The sequence below is a fragment of the Panthera tigris genome, chromosome A2 (assembly GCF_018350195.1).
Source record: "Panthera tigris isolate Pti1 chromosome A2, P.tigris_Pti1_mat1.1, whole genome shotgun sequence".
NCBI classification, from domain to species: Eukaryota; Metazoa; Chordata; class Mammalia; order Carnivora; family Felidae; genus Panthera; species Panthera tigris.
Genome location: NC_056661.1, coordinates 18,429,472 through 18,448,527, shown reverse-complemented (window position 1 = coordinate 18,448,527; position 19,056 = coordinate 18,429,472). Strand labels below are relative to the sequence as shown.

At 40.8% G+C, this 19,056-nt stretch overlaps 1 protein-coding gene across 2 annotated transcripts in view; it reads left to right on the top strand.

Moving 5' to 3' along the window:
• Positions 1-19,056, top strand: part of RHOA (ras homolog family member A) — a 63,086-nt gene that overhangs the window by 34,198 nt on the left and 9,832 nt on the right. For both annotated transcript variants that reach the window (XM_042978943.1, XM_042978942.1), the window contains one exon: positions 17,178-17,334. In XM_042978943.1, coding sequence (XP_042834877.1) covers positions 17,179-17,334 — 156 coding nt within the window. In that variant the 5' untranslated portion in view covers position 17,178. The remainder of the gene's footprint in view (positions 1-17,177; positions 17,335-19,056) is intronic.

Sequence of the window (19,056 nt, the reverse complement as noted above, 5' to 3'; positions counted from 1 at the left end):
CTTCCTTTTTTTATGTAAATGACATTCTAAAAAGAATGGGTGCAAAAAAAATTATAAAAGGCTAGGAAACATGAAATAAATGTAACATAGGTTTAGAACCACAAGACTTAAAAAAAAAAAAAAAAAAAGTAATCTCTACCCCCAACATAAGACTTGAACTCATAACCCCAGTATCAAGACTTGCATGCTCTGTCTAGTGAGCCAGCAAAGTGCCCCAAAACCATAGGACTTTGGATCAAAAAATCAAAAACTCAATGAGAAATATTGAAGAGTAATCAATCCTCCTAAGTTACATTTAAAAAAAAAAATTTTTAATGTTTACTTTTGAGAGAGAGAACATGAGTCAGGGAGGGGCAGAGAGAGGGAGACACAGAATCTGAAGCAGGCTCCAGGCTCTGAGCTGTCAGCACAGAGCCCATCCTGGGGCTCGAACCCACAAACCACGAGATCCTGACCCGAGCCGAAGTCAGACGCTAAACCAACTGAGCCACCCAGGCAACCCCTAAGTTACATATTGACTTAATTTTTAACAATGTCACTAACGTTTACTTGGGTAGGCAAAGGAGAAAAGGACACTACGAACTATAGGATTGCTTCTTGACATTTGAGGGTGAGGAAGGAGGGCAAGAAAGTGGAGTGTTTAGAAACAGGGACTCTGGAACAGATTGCTTATTTGTTCAGTGTCCATTTCTGCACCTTACTGGCTAGTAATCCAGTTAAGTTGAGCAAGTTAGTCTTTCTGTATTTCAGCTTCCTTATCTATGAAATGAGAATACTAGGCTCTGTCTCATAGGGCAGTTACGATGATTAAATGTGTAAATAAAAAGTAAAAAAGTTTGTAATAACATTTTTAAGTGTTTACTATTTCTGGCATTTCCCTATTATTTCCTACAAAGTGGTGAGAGACCAGACTTCTCCACCTTTAAATATATATGGGTTTAGGCATATGTAAGGAGAAGAAGGAAGCTGGGAAGGAGAGGACTGCAAAAAACAAAAGATGACCTAAATAAATGGAAAGACATCTTGTCTTCGTGGATTTGAAGACTTAATACTGTAAAGGTGGTAATAATTCTCAAATTGATCTATAGATTCAGTGCAGTCCTTATTAAAAACCTCAGCTGCCTTCTTTGCAAAAATCAATAAGCTGCTCCTAAAATTCATTTGGAAATCCAGGGGACCCAGAATAGCCAAAACAATCTAGAAAACAGAACAGTTGGAGGACTCACACCTTCTGGTTTCAGAACTTATTACAAACCAACAGTAATCAAGACATAAGAATTAAAACCATACAACGCTTAGAAAAAAGCATTAGGGGGGTGCTTGGGTGGCTCAGTCAGTTGGGCGTCCAACTTCATCTCAGGTCCTGATCTCACTATCCATGAGTTCGAGCCCTGCGTTGGGCTCTGTGCTGACAGCTCAGACCCTGGAGCCTGTTTCAGATTCTGTGTTTCCCTCTCTTTCTGCCCCTCCCCCACTCATGCTCTGTCTCTCTCTCTCTCTCTCTCTCTGTCTCTGTCTCTGTCAAAAATAAACATTAAAAAAATTTTTTTTAAAGAAAAAAGCATTAGGTTTTTCATGACCTTGGATTTGGCAGTGATTTTCTAGATATGACACAAATTACAGTAAAACTTTGGTTTGTGAGCATAATACATTCCGGAAACATGCTTTGTAATCCAAAGCACTCGTATATCAAAGCGAATTTCAAGGGGCGCCTGGGTGGCTCAGTCAGTTGAGCGTCCGACTTTAGCTCAGGTCATGATCTCACGGTTTGTGAGTTCGAGCCCCGCATCGGGCTCTGTGCTGACAGCTCAGAGCCTGGAGCCTGCTTCTGCTTCTGTGTCTCCCTCTCTCTCTGCCCCTAACCCACTTGCATTCTGTCTCTGTCTCTCTCAAAAATAAATAAACATTAAAAAAAAAAAATTTTTTTTTTTAAAAAGCGAATTTCAAGAACCATTGGCTCAATTGTGATCATGTGACATTTGGCATCACAAACCACCCATATTGCAAGACATCACTCATTTATCAAGTTAAAATTTATTAGAAACGTTTGCTTATCTTGTGGAACACTCGCAGAACAAGTTATTCGCAATCCAAGGTTGTAGTATCAGCAGTCAAGGAAAAAATTAGATATTGGACTGTATCAAAATTAAAAACTTATGTGTCTCAAAGGACACCGTCAAGAAAGTGGAAACAAACAAAATAGTGGAAACCATCCAGTTCAGAAATGGGCAATGGATTCGAATAGATGTTTTCCCAAAGAAGATTTACAAATGGCCAATAAGCCTATGAAAAGATGCTCAACATTATTAGTCATTAGGGAAATGCATATCAAAACCATATGAAATACAAGGGGCGCCTAGGTGGCTCAGTCAGTTAAGCATCCAACTTCAGCTCAGGTCAGGATCTCTCAGCCATTCGTGAGTTCATGCCCCACGTTGGGCTCTGTGCTGACAGCTCAGAGCCTGGAGCCTGCTTCGGATTCTGTGTGTATCTCTCTCTCTCTCTGCCCCTCCCCTGCTTGTTCTCTCTCGCTCTCTCTCAAAAAGCAAATAAAACATTTAAAAAAAAAAAAAAACCCGTATGAGATACCACTTCACACCCACTTAAATGGCAATAATTAAAAAAACAAAAAAGAAAATAACAAGTGTTGACAAGGATGTGGAGTAATTGGAATCTTTGTACATTGCCAATGGGAATGTAAAATGGTACAGCTATTGTAGGAAACATTTTGGCAGTTCTGAAAAAAGCTAAACATAGAATGCCTAACAGTTCCACTCCTAGGTGTATATTTGTTCGAAGGAGTTGAAAGCAGAGACTTGAGCAGATACTTACTTGTACACCAGTGTTCATTGCAGCATTATTACAGTAGCTAAAAGGTGAAAGTAATGTCAAGTATCCATCAGCAGATGACTGGACAAATAAAATGTGATATATCCACACAATGGAAAATAGTGCAGCCATAAAAAGGAATGAAATTTGGTACATGCTACAACATCGATGAACATTAAACATTATGCTGTGTGAAGTAAGAACAAATGACAAATATTGTGTAATTTCATTTATATGAGATATGTAGAACAGGCAAATTTATAGAGACAGTAGATTAGAGTAGTTTATCAAGGGCTAAGGGGAGAGAAGAGTGGGGAGTTATTGCTTAATGGTGATGTTTCTCTTTGAGGTGATGAAAAAGCTTTGAAAATAGATAGTGGCAATGATTGCACAACATTGTAAATGTAATTATTGCTAGTGAATTGTTGTAAAGGAAAAAACATCTCCTGTTTGTATCTTTACTCTCAGTACGCCACTATAACATCTTCCATTTCTCATACTTCTGGTCACCAAATATGGAGGAGGGTCCCCCACCAAATGTTTCTGCAACCCTGACTGGTGTCTTACAGTTCAGTTCAGTTCTGACACTATCTACCTGGAGTTAGCATCAGATCCCACAGGTTAAACATTCAGTCCCACAAGACTGCCCCACAGCTCCCCACTTCAGACCTCAGTAGCAAGTCCAGGTTGTTACCTGTATTTCTCACTGACTGAATATAAATTCCATGTTACTGTGATCTCTTCCTGGAAGTCGATTTTCCAGAACAGCTTACAGAACTCGGGAAAATATTTTACTTGTTAGATTACCAGTTTATTGTAAAAGGATATAACCCAAGAACAGCCAGATGCATAGGGCAAGATATGTGGAAAGGGGTGCGTGGAGCTTGCTTGCCTGCCCACCCAAGATGTGCCACTCTCTCAATCCCTGCACATCTCCACCAACCTGGAAGCTCTCTGAATCCTGCCCTTTGGTTTTTTTGAGGCTTTAAGTAGGCACGATTGATTAAATCATTGGCTTTTGGTGATTGCTTCAACATCCAGCCCCTCTTCTCTACCCTAGTTTGGGGGGCAGGCACTCAAAGTTGCAACTCCCTAATCATAAGGTTGGTTTTCCTGGCAACCAGTCCCCATCTTTAGGGATTTTCCAAAGTCACTTCACTGACATAAGCTCAGGTGTGGTTGAATAGAGTTTGTTATGAATAGTGAGACACTCCTTTCACTTTGATCGATCATCCCAGAGCTGTTTCAGGAACTGGAGCTATTTGAAGACAAAAGACCAAATATAACAAAAAATCCTCCCATTGTTCATGTAATTTAGGAAATTACAAGAGTTTCAGGAGCCATATGCCAGGAACAGACACTAAGACCAAATATATATAAATCACAGTATTACAGTTGTATACTTAAAAATGGTTAAAATGGGGGGGTGCCTGGGTGGCTCAGTCAGTTAAGCTTCTGACTTCAGCTCAGGTCGTGATCCCATGGTTCGTGGGTTCGAGCCCCGTGTCGGGCTTTGTGCTGACAGCTCAGAGCCTGGAGCCTGTTTCAGATTCATATTCTCTCTCTCTCTCTCCCTCTCTCTCTCTCTCTCTCTCTCTCTGTCTGTCTGTCTGTCTCTCCCTCCCTCCCTCCCTCCCCCCCCCCCCGTGTCTCAAAAAAAAAAAAAAAAAGTAAAAAAAATTAGTTACAATGTCCTTGGGTGGCTCAATCGGTTAAGCATCTCACTCATTTGGCTGAGGTCGTGATCACGTTTGTGAGACCTAGCCCCATGTTGGGCTTTGCACTGACAGCACAGAGCATGCTTGGGATTCTTCCTTTCTCTCCCTCTCTCTCTCTCTGTCTCTTTCTCTCTTTCTCTTTTTCTCTCTCTGACTCACTCTCTGTGTCAAAAATGAATAAGTAAAACATGAAAAAAATGGTTAAAATGGCAAATTTTGTTATATATTATCACAACTTCTAAACATTAGTAACGTAATATACCAAAACCCATTGAATTGTATAGTTTTCTCCAGCTTTATTAAGGTATAATTGACATAAAACATTGTGTACATTGAAGGTGTACAAAGTGGTTTTTTTTTTTTTTATTCATTAGCTGACACCTGCATCATGTCATATAATCACCATAATTTTTTGTGGTGAGATCATTTAAGATTTACTCCTTAGCAACTTTCAAGTGTGTAATACAGTATTAACTGTAATCACTATGCTGTACATTTGATCCCCAGAATTGTATACTTTAAATGTGTAAATTGTATGGTATATGAATTATATTTCAGTAAAGCTATTTTTAAGAAAGATTTTGTGTGTGTCTATACACACACTTTAATAGAATAGCTTCTTTTCACATGTGTCTATTCCCATCCACCCCCCACACCCTCCACCGTGTAACCAGTTAAGTGTCCTTCCACAACACGTTTGCTTACGTTTGTAGACGTGTCCTAGTTTATCTGTTTGCTGGCAGAAATAATAGGCTAATAGAGTTTGAGTATGATTGACTTGTAGGCCTCTTTGGCAAGGAGTAAATCCTTTGTTGTCTGTCCCTGTTGCACAGATTACATTTCAGCAGCCTCTCTAAAAGTACACGGGGAACTGTAGAGCTTTAGGCCAGAATGGTTTTTCAGTTTGAAAATTAATGTGTCTTAATAACATACTGGCCTTACATTCAGTAAATTCAAATAACTCTTAAGCTTCTTTCCCCATTGATAAAATGGGAATGAATGACAATTATATCTGCCTTTGGAAGTTCAGGATCAAATAAGTTCCTGCCAAATGTATGGGAAGGGCATTGTGATATACCAGTGTAAGGTATCATGGTTACTCATGAAGGTCCACACAGTTTGTTAGGATTTGTTGCAGTATAGCAGATTTTGAAACTTCTGGCACCATTTGTATTATTAAAAAGAAGTCCAGAAGAATGGTTAGTATAGTGTTTTGGTCTTTTTTTGAAGTTGTATGTTAGGTAATAGGCAGAAATGTAGTTGAGAGCCACAACCAGCATGCGATTAGCACTATGAGATATGGCAGTGAAGTTTATCTTGTGGTTGTCCTCCAAAATCCCGGGCCTCTGATAAGGCCAGTGAGGTATATGCTTTGAAAAGTGCTTCATTAGCAGTCCCAGCCGAGGAGTCACCCTGAAAAGGAGCATTGCTCCAAGTACTTAGGACCATGTTGGCCAGGATTTGCACATCATGCGCAAAAAAAACATTCTTACCTTCTGTCCTCACTGCTGTTCAGGGGAGAAAGTTTATGTCCCAACAGCCCGTTTCCTCTTGCAGAAGGAAGATGGTGGTTTCCACAAAGGTGTCATCTTACCATTCATTCCCAGCACTGTGTTTCTAAGCAGCAAAGCCAGTCCCATCCTGTTTGTCTGTTTGTTTATTTGTTAGAGCAATCACTCACTTGAGGGGGGTAGAGGCAGAGGTAGAGGAAGAGAGAGAATCTTAACCACACTCCATGCCCAGTGTGGACCGTAAGATCACGATCTGAGCCAAAATCAACAGTCGGTTGCTTAACTTACTGAGCCACCCAGGCACCCCAAGTCCCATCCTCTTGAGTTCTGAGGAAGAGCCAGCCTTTGATAAGTTTTGAGTCTTCGGACAAGTAAAACAAAAGGTTCCTGCTCTTTTAGTAGAGACCATTAGCAGTTATAAAGGGTTCTTTTTGTTTTGTTTTTTATGCTTCAACCACGAGATGATTGAATGCTAGCTGTAGACAGCCACCTATGTGTCATTGTTGAGTTCACCCTCTTGCTGTAACTTAAAGCTCTGTGTCCAAGCATTCTGGACACAGAAGGTCTTATTGACTTCTTGTGTGTGTGGTCATCAGTAACTTTGTGAGTGAGACTATACCAGGAAGACTGAGGGGCTTTCATTTTGCCTATAGAATGAAACGGTCTATTATCAAAGCCAGGAACCAGGCAAGGCAGGCTCCATATCCAAGTCAGGGTCACCTTCTTCATTTTTCACTGTTGTAGGTGACTTTGAGTTGCAGCAGCCACTGATATTGTTAACTGCCTGTGTTGCCTTTCCAGGGAATTTTCTTGGCTTTGTAAGTCAGAGGGCAGAACCAGGCCCTATATACTTGGTACACTATCCTACTATGAACAATAACCACTAAGAGCAGTCATCTTTGCTCAGGTGCTACCTGGCTTTCTAGCAGCATTTTACAGAGATGTTTTTAGGTGGGAAGTATATATTTAAAACTGAAGGCCATTGAGGGGCACCTGGGTAGCTCAGTCAGTTAAGTGTCCAATTCTTGATTTTGGCTTAGGTCATGATCTCACAGTCCTTGAGATCAAGCCTGCATAGGGCTCTGTGCTGACAGTGCAGAGCCTGTTTGGGATTCTCTATCTCCCTCTCTGTCCTTCTCCCACTAGTTTTCTCTCTCTCTCTTTCTCTCTCTTTTTCTCTCTCTAGATAATAGTCTGCTTTTCAAGAGAATATCATTGAAATTCTCTACTTAGTATAGCATATATCCAGGTCCAAATAGTATTCTACACTGAAGTCTTTTTCAGTATTTTTGTGCTTAGCCTATGGTAGTTTGATTAGAATTTCAGGTTTCCAGGCGGGGCTGGCTGGCTCAGTGAGAAGAGCATGTGACTCTTAATCTTTGGGTCATGGGTTCCAGCCCCTCATTGGGTGCAGAGATCACTTAAATAAATAAATAAAAGAATTTCAGTTGTCCGATCTTTTTTTTTTTTTTTTTAACTTTTTAATGTTTATTTATCTTAGAGAGAGAGACATAGCGTGAGCAGGGGAGGGTAGAGAGAGAGGGAGACACAGAATCTGAAGTAGGCTCTAGGCTCTGAGCTGTCAGCACAGAGCCTGACACAGGCCACGAGTCCACAAACCATAAGATCCTGACCTGAGCCTAAGTCAGATGTTTAAATGACTGACCCACCCAGGTGCCTCTCAGTCAACAAACTCTTAACTGTTTGTTGTTGTTGTTTTGCTTTTTCATTCTGCTGAGTCCTATAAAAAACTATGATTGCTGCAAGAAAAGTGATCAGAGAGTGCCAATGAGTCAAGTTTTCAGGAGTACTTTTGGGATACATGCTCCTTCTTTGAGTTTTTGTTTCTCTTTATAAGCATCCCATTCAGCATGTCCTTGCCCCATTAGTTATGCAACTCCAAGTGGGAAAGGCCAAGCAAGATGTGGTACCTGTTCTGAAGGAGCTTAAACTCCAGGAATGGATATGAGTCAAGTACACAAGAAATATAACTGCTATCTCTCTCCCATAGAGTAGGATGTGATTGAATATAAGTACCAAGAGAGGACCAAAGCCCTGCTTAGAGGCAACATTTGATTTTCGGGGGTGGAAGATGTAGGACCAGAAATAAGAAATGGGCTTTGGGGAGTGCCTGGCTGGCTTAGTTGGTGGAGCATGTGACTCTTGATCATGAGTTCAAGCCCCACAGTGGGCGTAGAGATTATTTAAAAATAAAATTTAAAAAAAATCTTAAAAGGGGGGGAGGGGGAAAGGCAAAAAAAAAAAAAAAAATCTTAAAAAATAAAAGGCTTTGGAACAGAAGGCAATATTAGGATGGACAGGTGAGGTGTTATTTTCTGAAGAAAGGAAGAAAAAATTCAAATAAGGCATTACTTTGAGCTGAGGTGGGGGGGGGGTGGTTTACAAGGCCAGTTAGCGGAATTAGGTATGTGATAAAGATGAGAGAGAAGATGAAAGGAGAAAATAGGCTGCTTTAGTATTTTAAAGGACCCTCATGGTAAGGCTGAGGAGTCTTGACCTGATTTTGGCATTGAGGACCTTCTGAAGGCCTTGAGCAAAGGCAGAATGGGCTGAAGCCCAGACATAGGAATGGAGAATTTGGCTGCAGCAAGCAGGATAGAAGGGAGGTGAGACCAGTTGGAATTTTGCCTTCTTCCCAGATAGGCAGTACTGAAGACTTGAATTGGAACAATGATTATGGGAACTCAAAGTGGGTGGTGGTAGTGGTGGAAGGGAGACCCATGAAGGGGCAGAATTCCTCAGAACTTGAAAGCAGTCTTGCTGTGAGGAGCAAAGAAAAGAAAGTAAGATAATTGTTTAACCACAAGGTTTCTACAGTGAGTTGAGTACCTTAGGAATGTAATTTTGTTTTCATCACCAAGACTGAGGTAACTGGAAAGAGAAGATTTGACAGAGATTGGTATGATGTCTGGGAGATGTTGAATTTGAGATGCCAGTGGAGCATAGAGTGGAGGTGTATCAGGAGTTTTAGAACAGGGACTGGGTCAGAGAAAGATTTGTGAATGACATTTCATAAAAGTAGTTTTTGAAGAATTGAGATCCCCGGAGAATAAAGTATAAGGAGAATGAGGGAAAAACCCAGTCTTGGGGGAGTGATTAGGTGTGGAGGCTGTAGCTAAGGAGACAGACAGCAGAGATCATATTTTGTTAGGGAGGTAAGTTACAACAAAAAATATCAAGGAGAATGCAGACTGGATTTTGTGAAGGTAGGTCATTGGTGATTTCTGAGAAAGTTTCAGGAGAAGTTTGGGCAGAAAGCAGATGGGAGGAATTTTAAGCAAGCCAGTATGAAGCTGAAGAAATGTATACCTTTTCTTTGAACAGGCCAGAGAGAGAAAGGTAACCAGAAGTAAGCATGGATGTGGGAAGATTTATTATTTTAAAATAGGGGCATTCTGCACTTTATTGTAGACTGAGAGAAGGAAACCATTAGAGAGGGAGAGATGAAGGAGGTGTGTGATACCACAAGTGGCAATACTATATAAATTAAAAAGAGGACATGAGGTTAAAGCTGGCAGCGGGGGAGACCTTAGTAGTAGGAGTTGTTGTTCACTGAGTGCCTCTGGTGATGCCAGACCCCATAAGAGATGCTTGTTGAGATACCTCACCCCCTCGGGTGCTGCCCTGGAGGCCTCAGGTGTGGCTCCTGAGAGTGAGTGAGCTGTCTGCCCTTGTGTCTTTTGAGTATGAAGCATGGGATCACACGGGATACTGCATGTAGCCCTTCTCTTGCTTTTCTTGGACACCCGTTTCTATTTGCATATGGGTGAGAAATATGTTAAAATATTGGTTGTTTTTGTTAACAGTAACTGCTTAATGTAATTTGCCAAAGTTTAGTCCACAACCAAAACACAGTTTTTTGAGATTGTGGGAGAGACTGGTCTTGTAATGGCAGATAACATAAATTGGAGTAGGTATTTTCTGTGCCCTCTCAGCACCATCAGAGATCTCCTTTTGTCATTTCTTTTTCCTTTCAACTTTTGTGAGGGCGGCACAGTAACCTACATAAAGATTTTGAACCAATGAAAGAAATTTACAGTCCTTTACATATTGTTACAGGTGACTTAAATAGATATGTTATAGCTGACGGTTACTGAAAAAATAAACCTTTACTCAAAGCTCTTAAGAATTATTTCTGAGACCGTATTCAGCCTAGAAAATGACACATCTGGCAGAGAGACTGCAGAGAGCTCAGCGTGATTTCCTTTCAAGCTGGCAAGCCATGTACTTGAAAAAGATGCTAGATTATAGCAAAGTTAAAGGAAAGACTAGAGTAAATTTTCCTGGGTCATTTCAGGAAATAACCTGATGTTTGTACTTTTCACTTCTTGTCAACAACTTTGGTTGTATGGCCAGACTCCCATAAATCATCTTGTAATTCGAGGCTTTCATTTTCATTTTGTCCCGTAATCACTTGTAATTTCTGTCTTCCTCAGCAGTAGGGGCTGATTGGTTTTACACTTCTCCTGGGCCACATGTTCCATAAGGAAAAAGTTCCAGAGCCTTTTTGGTTCTCCCTGGCATTTTCATTTTGTGTGTCTTTAACCACATTAGATTGAGAGAGATTATTTCTTGAGAATTGAGTGCCTTCTAGGAAGGATGTATTCAAAGCTGGCAGCCTTTTTTTGAGCCAGGGATTTCCTGATGAATTTTGTGTCCTGTGAGGCTCTGGTTGTTTGACTTTGGGCACAAACCGATACAAACTAGGCCTGAAGAAATCTATAGAGTATATAAAATCTTGAAGTGATTTTGAGAGCATGAGAAAAACAGAAAATGATATATGAATCCTATCAAGATGTTTGCAGTCAGACTAAACATGGAGGAACAATTTTTAAGAGAGAAATCCATTAATGTCTGTGCCCTGGATTCTGAAAATGAGGTAATCTATCTCCTTTCTCATTCAAAGAAATGTTTTTTGATTTTTTTTATTTTCTTCTATTTAATACTTACTACATGCCCACTAAAGTACCAAACCACATAAAGCCGCAAAGAAATGTAAGATAGGTTATTTGCTCTGAGATGATTTGCAGTCTGCTTGGAAGACAAAACACACAGGAAACAAGTATAGGACCTTGAGGCAGGTCCCATATCCATTAGGAATCCAAAGCAAAAAGGGAAAGAGGGAGCTGAATGGGGTGGCCAGAGTGCCAGATTGTAGTTTAAAGTCTGGTCTCAACACTGTTTTCATTCCATGCTCCGATTGTTAGTTTTTTTAAATTAAGCTCCAAGCCCAGTGTGGGGCTTGAATTTACAAACCTGAGATAAGAATCACATGTTTTGGGGGCACCTGGGTGGCTCAGTCGTTTGAGGGTCCGACTTCGGCTCAGGTCATGATCTCATGGCTTATGAGTTTGAGCCCCGCGTCGGGCCCTGGGCTGATAGCTCAGAGCCTGGAGCCTGTTTCGGATTCTGTGTCTCCCTCTCTCTGCCCCTCCCCTGTTCACACTCTGTCTCTGTCTCTCTCAAAAATAAATAAACATTTAAAAAAAAATTTGTTTTTAAAGAATCACATGTTTTATGCTCTACTGACTGAGTGAACCTGGTGCCCCTGCATACTCCTGTTATTTAAAGAATGATATTGAGCACATTTCCTGTTTACCTATATGCTTAGTGTCATGCTTTCATTATTAGTATTGTCCTCTATCTAATGCTTTTGTGTAAAAAAAAAAAAAAAAAAGATCCTTTAAAATCACTAGGTCATTTTATGGGTTTGATTAAAACTTTGTATTGCCTTTGTATATACTTAGCCAGGCACATATTCATTGCAGTATGTTAAGCATACCGTGATGTCACAAATCAGTGATGGCAGCACTGTGAGCCCTTTCCATTATGGAATCTTCTCCTAAGGAGTTTATGCAATTTAAATTTAAAAAAGTTTTTTTTAATGTGTATTCATTTTTTGAGAGAGAGAGTGTGTGTGAGCAGGGGAGGGGCAGAGAGAGGGGGACAGAGGATCTGAAGCAGGCTCTGCGCTGACAGCAGGAAGCCCGATGTGGGGCTCAAACCCACAAACTGTGAGATCATGACCTGAGCCGAATTCGGATGCTCAAAATGACTGAGCCACCCAGGCACCCCTGCGATTTAAATTTTAAAGCTAAATTTCTTATGTTTTCTGGACTTAGAAAATGTGTTTCTCTTGTTTCCCTCATGTATCCCAGTGGGTTGTTGAATCCACTCCAGTTTGGGAAACATTCGCTTTAGACAACCTGGTTTTGTGGGTTTGTATTGTTGAGGATTAGTTTGACTACAAGTAACAAAGACCTGAAAAATACCATTTTATTTTTTTTTTATTTAAAAAAAAAATTTTTTTTTTTAATGTTCATTTATTTTTGAGACAGAGAGAGACAGAGCATGAATGGGGGAGGGGCAGAGAGAGGGAGACACAGAATCGGAAACAGGCTCCAGGCTCTGAGCCATCAGCCCAGAGCCCGACACGAGGCTCGAACTCCCGGACCGTGAGGTGGTGACCTGAGCTGAAGTCGGACGCTTAACCGACTGAGCCACCCAGGCGCCCCTGAAAAATACCATTTTAAACAAGACAATTATTTTTCACAGAAAAGAAGTGTAGAAGTAGGCAGTCTGAGGCTGAGATGGTGACTCCCAAGAACAACTGGGATCCAGGCTCTTTCTACCTGTTATGCCTCCAACTCCAGAATGTGGTATTCATGTTCTTCATCCACACTTCTACATCCTCACATTCCAGGATGGCTGTTCAGAAAGCAGTCCTGGTTCCAGGTTTAAGCAGCAGAAAGAAGGAAGGGGATGAAGAAGGGCATGTGACTTCACTTTAGGAAAGACTTTGTGGAAATCCCACAGGCACTGCTGATTACATCTCATGGGCTAGAACTTTGTACATGGCCACATCTAATTAAGGGAAGCTAAGAAATGTAGTCTTTTAGCTAGGCAACAAAGCACCCAGCTAGAAATTAGAATGCTGTTCTAAGAGGCAATGGTGGGAATTTGAGTGGCTGACTATTCGTCTCTGGCAAATGGAGGGATTCTGCAGGTTGTTTTGTTTTGTTTTGTTTTATTTTGTAACAATAGCTTTATTAAAATACAACCCGTATATGTTACAATTCAACCATTTAAAGTATACAATTCAGTGTCATAAGTATACAGTATATTCATAGAGACGTGCTCCATCTCCTAACAATTTGATCATCCTAAAAAGAAACCCCACCATTCCCTTAGTAATCATTTCCTTTCCTTTCTTTTCCAACTCCCTTTCTTAAGCAAACACCAGTTGACTTTGTATTTTCCTATTCTGGACATTTTATATAAAGGGAGTCATTTAATATGTGGTTCTTTGTGGCCACCTTCTTTCACATATGTAATGTTTTCAGATTTCATCCATATTGTAGGATGTATTAGTACTTTTCTCTTTTTATTGCCTAATATTCCATTGTTTGGATATATATACTACATTTTATCTGTTCATTAGTTGTTGGATGTTTGGTTTGTTTCCACTTTTTGAATATGATGAGTATTTTCAATGCTGCTGTGAACATTTGTCCACAAGTTTTTGTATGGACATAGGTTTTTGTTTTTCTCCGATGTATGTCTAGGAATGGAATTGCTGGGTCATGTCTATTCAGATCCCTTGCCCATTTTTAAAGTGGATTCTTTGATTTTTTTTTTTTAACGTTTATTTATTTTTGAGACAGAGAGAGACAGCATGAACGGGGGAGGGTCAGAGAGAGAGGGAGACACAGAATCTGAAACAGGCTCCAGGCTCCGAGCTGTCAGCACAGAGCCCGACGCGGGGCTCGAACTCACGGACCGCGAGATCATGACCTGAGCCGAAGTCGGACGCTTAACCGACCGAGCCACCCAGGCGCCCCTGATTTTTTTTTTTTTAATGTTTATTTATTTTTGAGACAGAGACAGAGCATGAACAGGGGAGGGTCAGAGAGAGAGGAGACACAGAATCTGAAGCAGGCTCCAGGCTCTGAGCTGTCAGCACAGAGCCCGACGTGGGGCTCGAACTCACGGATCATGAGATCATGACCTGAGCCGAAGTCAGACACTTAACCAACTGAGCCACCCAGGTGCCCCGGATTCTTTGATTTTTTTGTTATTGAGTTTGTAGTTCTTTATATATTCTGGATCCAAATCAACACCCTGAGCCAGACCACCCACCTAAGCTGCTCTTCTGTTGTATTTTAAGGTTCTTTATGTATTCTAGATACAAGTCCCTTATTAGATATGTTATTTGTAAACATTTGCCAGTATTCTGTGGGTTGTCCTCTCATTTTTATTTACTTATTTATTTATTTTAAAGTAGGGCCTACACCCAACGTGGGGCTTGAACTCAGGACCCTGAGATCAAGAGTCATGTGCTCACTGGGGCACCTAGGTGGCTCAGTCAGTTAAGCGTCTGACTTCAGCTCAGGACGTGATCTTGTGGTCCATGGGTTTGAGCCCCACGTCAGGCTCTGTGCGGACAGCTCAGCGCCTGGAGCCTGCTTCAGATTCTGTGTCTACCTCTCTCTCTCTGCCCCTCTCCCACTCACACTCTGTCTCTCTCTCTCAAAAATAAATAAACATTAAAAAAAAAAAAGAGAGAGAGAGTCATGTGCTCAGGGCACCTGGGTGGCTCAGCGGGTTAAGCATCTGACTCTTGATTTTGGTTCAGGTCATGATCTCACAGTTTGTGAGTTTGAGCCCCATGTCAGGCTCTGTGCACCGCCCCCAGCCCCTGACTCTCTGAAATAAACTTACAAAAAAAAAGAGTCACATGCCTTACCAGCTGAGCCAGCACATGCCTTACCAACTGAGCCAGCCAGGTGCCCCATGTCTTCTTGTTTTCTTTCTGTCTTTTTTAACTTTATTTATTTTGAAAGCGAGAGTGCACATACATGAGCAGGGCTTGTGGGCTCGAACCCACAAACTATGAGATCATGCCCTGAGATCATGATCAAGGGCTGACCATTAAATTGACAGAGCCACCCAGGCACCCCTTGATGGTATCTCTTGAAGCACAAAAGTTGGTTGCTAATGATGAATATATTCTGTGTGTGTGTGTGTGTGTGTGTGTGTGTGTGTGTGTGTGTGTGTGTCTGAGAGAGAGAGAGAGAGAAGAAGAGAGAAGAGAGAGACTTAAGCAGGCTCCACACTCAGCACAGAGCCTGACTCTGGGCTTCATCCCAAGATCCCAGGATCATGACCGGAGTTGAAATCAAGAGTCAGTGGCTCAGTCGGTTGAGCATCTAACTTCGACTCAGGTCATCATCTCACGGTTCATGAGTTTGAGCCCCGTATCAGGCTCACTGCTGTTAGTGCAGAGCCTGCTTCGGATCCTCTGACTCTCTCTCTCTCTCTCCCTCTCCCTCTCTCTCTCTCTCTCTCTCTCTCTCTCTCTCTCTCTCTCTCTCTCTGCCCTTCTCCCAGTTGCACTCTCTCTCAAAAATAAACCATCAATCGATCAATCACAGTGGCCAGGAGCTGGAAGCTACCTGGTATCTATCCATGGATCAAAGGGCAGTGTAGTATATACATACAATGGAATGTTATTCAGCCTTAAAAAGAAGTAAAGGAAGTAAATTCTGACACATGATACAACATGTATGAACCTTGAAGACGTTATGTTGAGTAAAATAAGCCAGTCACAAAAGGACAAATAGTGCTGATTCCACTTCCAAATGAGGTAGCATGAGACAGAAAGTAGAACGGTGGTTGTCAGGGGTGAGTAGGGAGAAAAGGGAGATAGGGAGTTAAATATTTTATGGTGTTAACTCTTACATTTGGGCTTATCCACTTTGAGTTGATTTTTGTATATGATTTGAGGTGTAGCATTCTGACTTTATTCTTTTGTATGGATCTATTCAGTTGTCTCAACACCATCTGTTGAAAATGGACTTTTTCCTCTAAAGACTGTCTTTTCTCCATCAAATTGTTTTGGCATCCTTGTTGAAAATCACTTTGACCCTAGGGGCACTTTGGTGGTTCAGCTGGTTAAGCATCAGACTCAGGTCATGATCTCACAGTTTGAGTTTGAGCTCTGCATCATGCTCTCTGCTATCAGCTCCAAGCCTGCTTTGATCCTCTGCCTCCCTCTCTCTTTGCCCCTCCCCCTCACTTGCACACATTCTCTCCTCCCCCCCCCCCCCCCCCCCGCTCAAAAATGAATAAACATTAAAAAAAAAAAAACCACTTGACTCTAAATGTGGGGGGTTATTTCTGGACTCTCAATTGATCACAGTGTCTGTCTTTATGACAGTGCAACACTATCTTGATTACTGTATCTTTGCAGTAAGTTTTGAAATCAGGAAGTGTGAGTTTTGCAACTTTGTTCTTTTTCACTATTGTTTTAGCCATTCTGGGTCCATTGAATTTCTGTGTGAATTTTCCGTTCAGTTAGTCAATTTCTGCAAAGAAGCCAACTGGTATTTTGATAAGGATTGTCTTAAATCTGTAGAGTAATTTGGAGGATGTTGTCATTTAACAGTATTGTCTTCCGATCTGGAAACATGAATGTCTTTTCATTTATTTAGATCTTTCTTTCAACAGTGTTTCAGAGTTTTCAGAGTATGTTTTGTACTTTTGTTAAATTTATCCCTATTCATTTTGAAGCTATTATAAGTGAAATTGTCTTAATTTCATTTTCAGTTTGTTCATTGCAAGGTTATAGAAATACAATTGATTTTTATATGTTCATCCTGTATCCTGCCACCTTGCTGAATTTGTTCTAATAATTTAATGGATTCCTTAGGATTTTCTATATATAAGATCATGTCATCTGCAAATTAGGATAGTATTACTTATTCATTTCCAATCTGGATGTTTTATTTCATTTTCTTGCTTAATTACTCTGGATAGAATCTCCAGTATCATGTTGGATAGAAGTGTTAAGAGTGGCCATTCTTGTCTTGTTCCTGATTTTGGGGGAAAGCTTTCAGTCTTTTTACCATTAAGTATAACCTTAGTTGTGGGGTTTTGGTATGACCTTTTGGTGTCAAGTGGAAAGGGGTACTAACATTTTGTATTTGGGTGTGCTAATAGAGGCTTGTTCCCTATGGTCAGAACAGTGTGTGTCATAGCCTGAGGCTATTAATAGCTTCTTGTTCATTTTAGATAACACCTTTGTCTCCTGTTTCAGCATGGCTGCCATCCGGAAGAAACTGGTGATTGTTGGTGATGGAGCCTGTGGCAAGACTTGCTTGCTCATCGTCTTTAGCAAGGACCAGTTCCCAGAGGTGTATGTACCCACAGTGTTTGAGAACTATGTGGCAGATATTGAAGTTGATGGAAAGCAGGTGAGTATACTTTTCTTAACAACTAGTATTGTTTTGCCTGTTAGACTATTCATAGAGCCTGTAGAGAATTAGGCCTTTTTGTCTCTTCAGTATACAATATAATAACGAACATGTTTGAATGAGAAATTCATTCTGTTCTGGCATCTTAGCCCAACTTTATTCATTTTTAATTGCTATCATCTAGACTTTGCTCAATTCATATGTATTTTAAACGAAAAGCCTTAGTATATGTGGTCCTTGCAGCTTTATTTATATTTGAAATTTAGTTTGTTGCCAGACAGATAATGCTAAAATGAACTTCTTTGTATGGATGGACTTTTTTTTTCCTCCCAGTCTGTCAATATTTCCTTAAGTGCTGAAGAATGAGATTACTACGTCAAGAGGTCCTTATTTTGTGTCTCAAAGGGGGGTGTATTGATCTGTACCACCAGCAGTATGACATTTAAACAACATACTCACATTTAAATTTTTTTTTTAAATGTTCATCTATTTTTGAGAGACAGAGTATGAGCAGGGGAGGGACAGAGAGGGAGATACAGAATCCAAAGCAGGCTCTCCAGGCTCCGAGCTGTCAGCACAGAGCCATATGCAGGGCTTGAACCCACAAACCGTGACGCGAAATCATGACCCAAGCTGAAGTTGGACACTCAACCAACTGAGCCACCCAGGCACCCCCTCACATTTAATTTTTTTAAATGTTTTTGACTTTAACATAAATAGGCTGCTACAGTTGCTTCAACTGCCTGTCATTGGCAATGAGGACAGTGTTTCTTCATGTCTATCTTGAAAGTCCACTAGCAAGACTGGAGCAAAACTCTTCTGGAATTAGAGTATATGTTTTTTGGTTTTTTGTTTTTTTTAAGATTTTTTTTTTTAAGTTTATTTATTTATTTTGAGAGAGAGGGAGAGAAAGAAAGCATGAGCAGGGGAGTGGCAGAAAGAGAAAAGATCCCAGGCAGGATCTGCACTGTCATTGGGGAGCCTGACATGGGGTTCAAACTCACAAATCATGAGATCATGACCTGAGCTGAAGTCAGATGCTCAACTGACTGAGCCAGGCACCTCAGTATATGTTTGTGGTTTGTTTTTTTTTTGTTTTGTTTTGTTTTTTAAATCTTCTTCCTTTCATTGTCAAAATAATTTCTTACACAGCTCTCTGTGCATCTTTTGAAAAGGAATGAAATTCCCACTGCAGATAGGTATGCTGAAAAGAAAACTAGAACAAAGGGCTCTTTGCCAATAGTTTGTGGCACATTAAGCCAGCTGCTCAGAATTCTTGGGTCCCCGAAATAAAAGTGCTTGATAGCAACTCAGTAACCTCCAAGTTGGGAGAGGGTGCTGCCTAGGAATGTTCATGTAAGAGTATACAGTAATAGAACCTAGGAAACCATCCAAGATTCTAGGTGATTGTGGTTCCAGGAACAGACATACCAAAGACGGAAAGGCCCATTCTGATAAGAGACAAGGTCCAACACCTGAACCGTTTATCAGGAGACAGTCATGGTTGGATGTATCTGACTAAACACACATGAGGCATGGAGGGGTCAAGGTAGTGTGATTTGGCAGAGAGTGAAGGAGCTGTATCATTCTGAGGGCAGGTCTATTGTGATAATAGATATATTATCACAAAGATTATATTGATAATCAATATTGATTGATATTGATATCAATATATTATAAATATACATACCAGAGGCGCCTGCATGGCTCATTTGGTTGAAT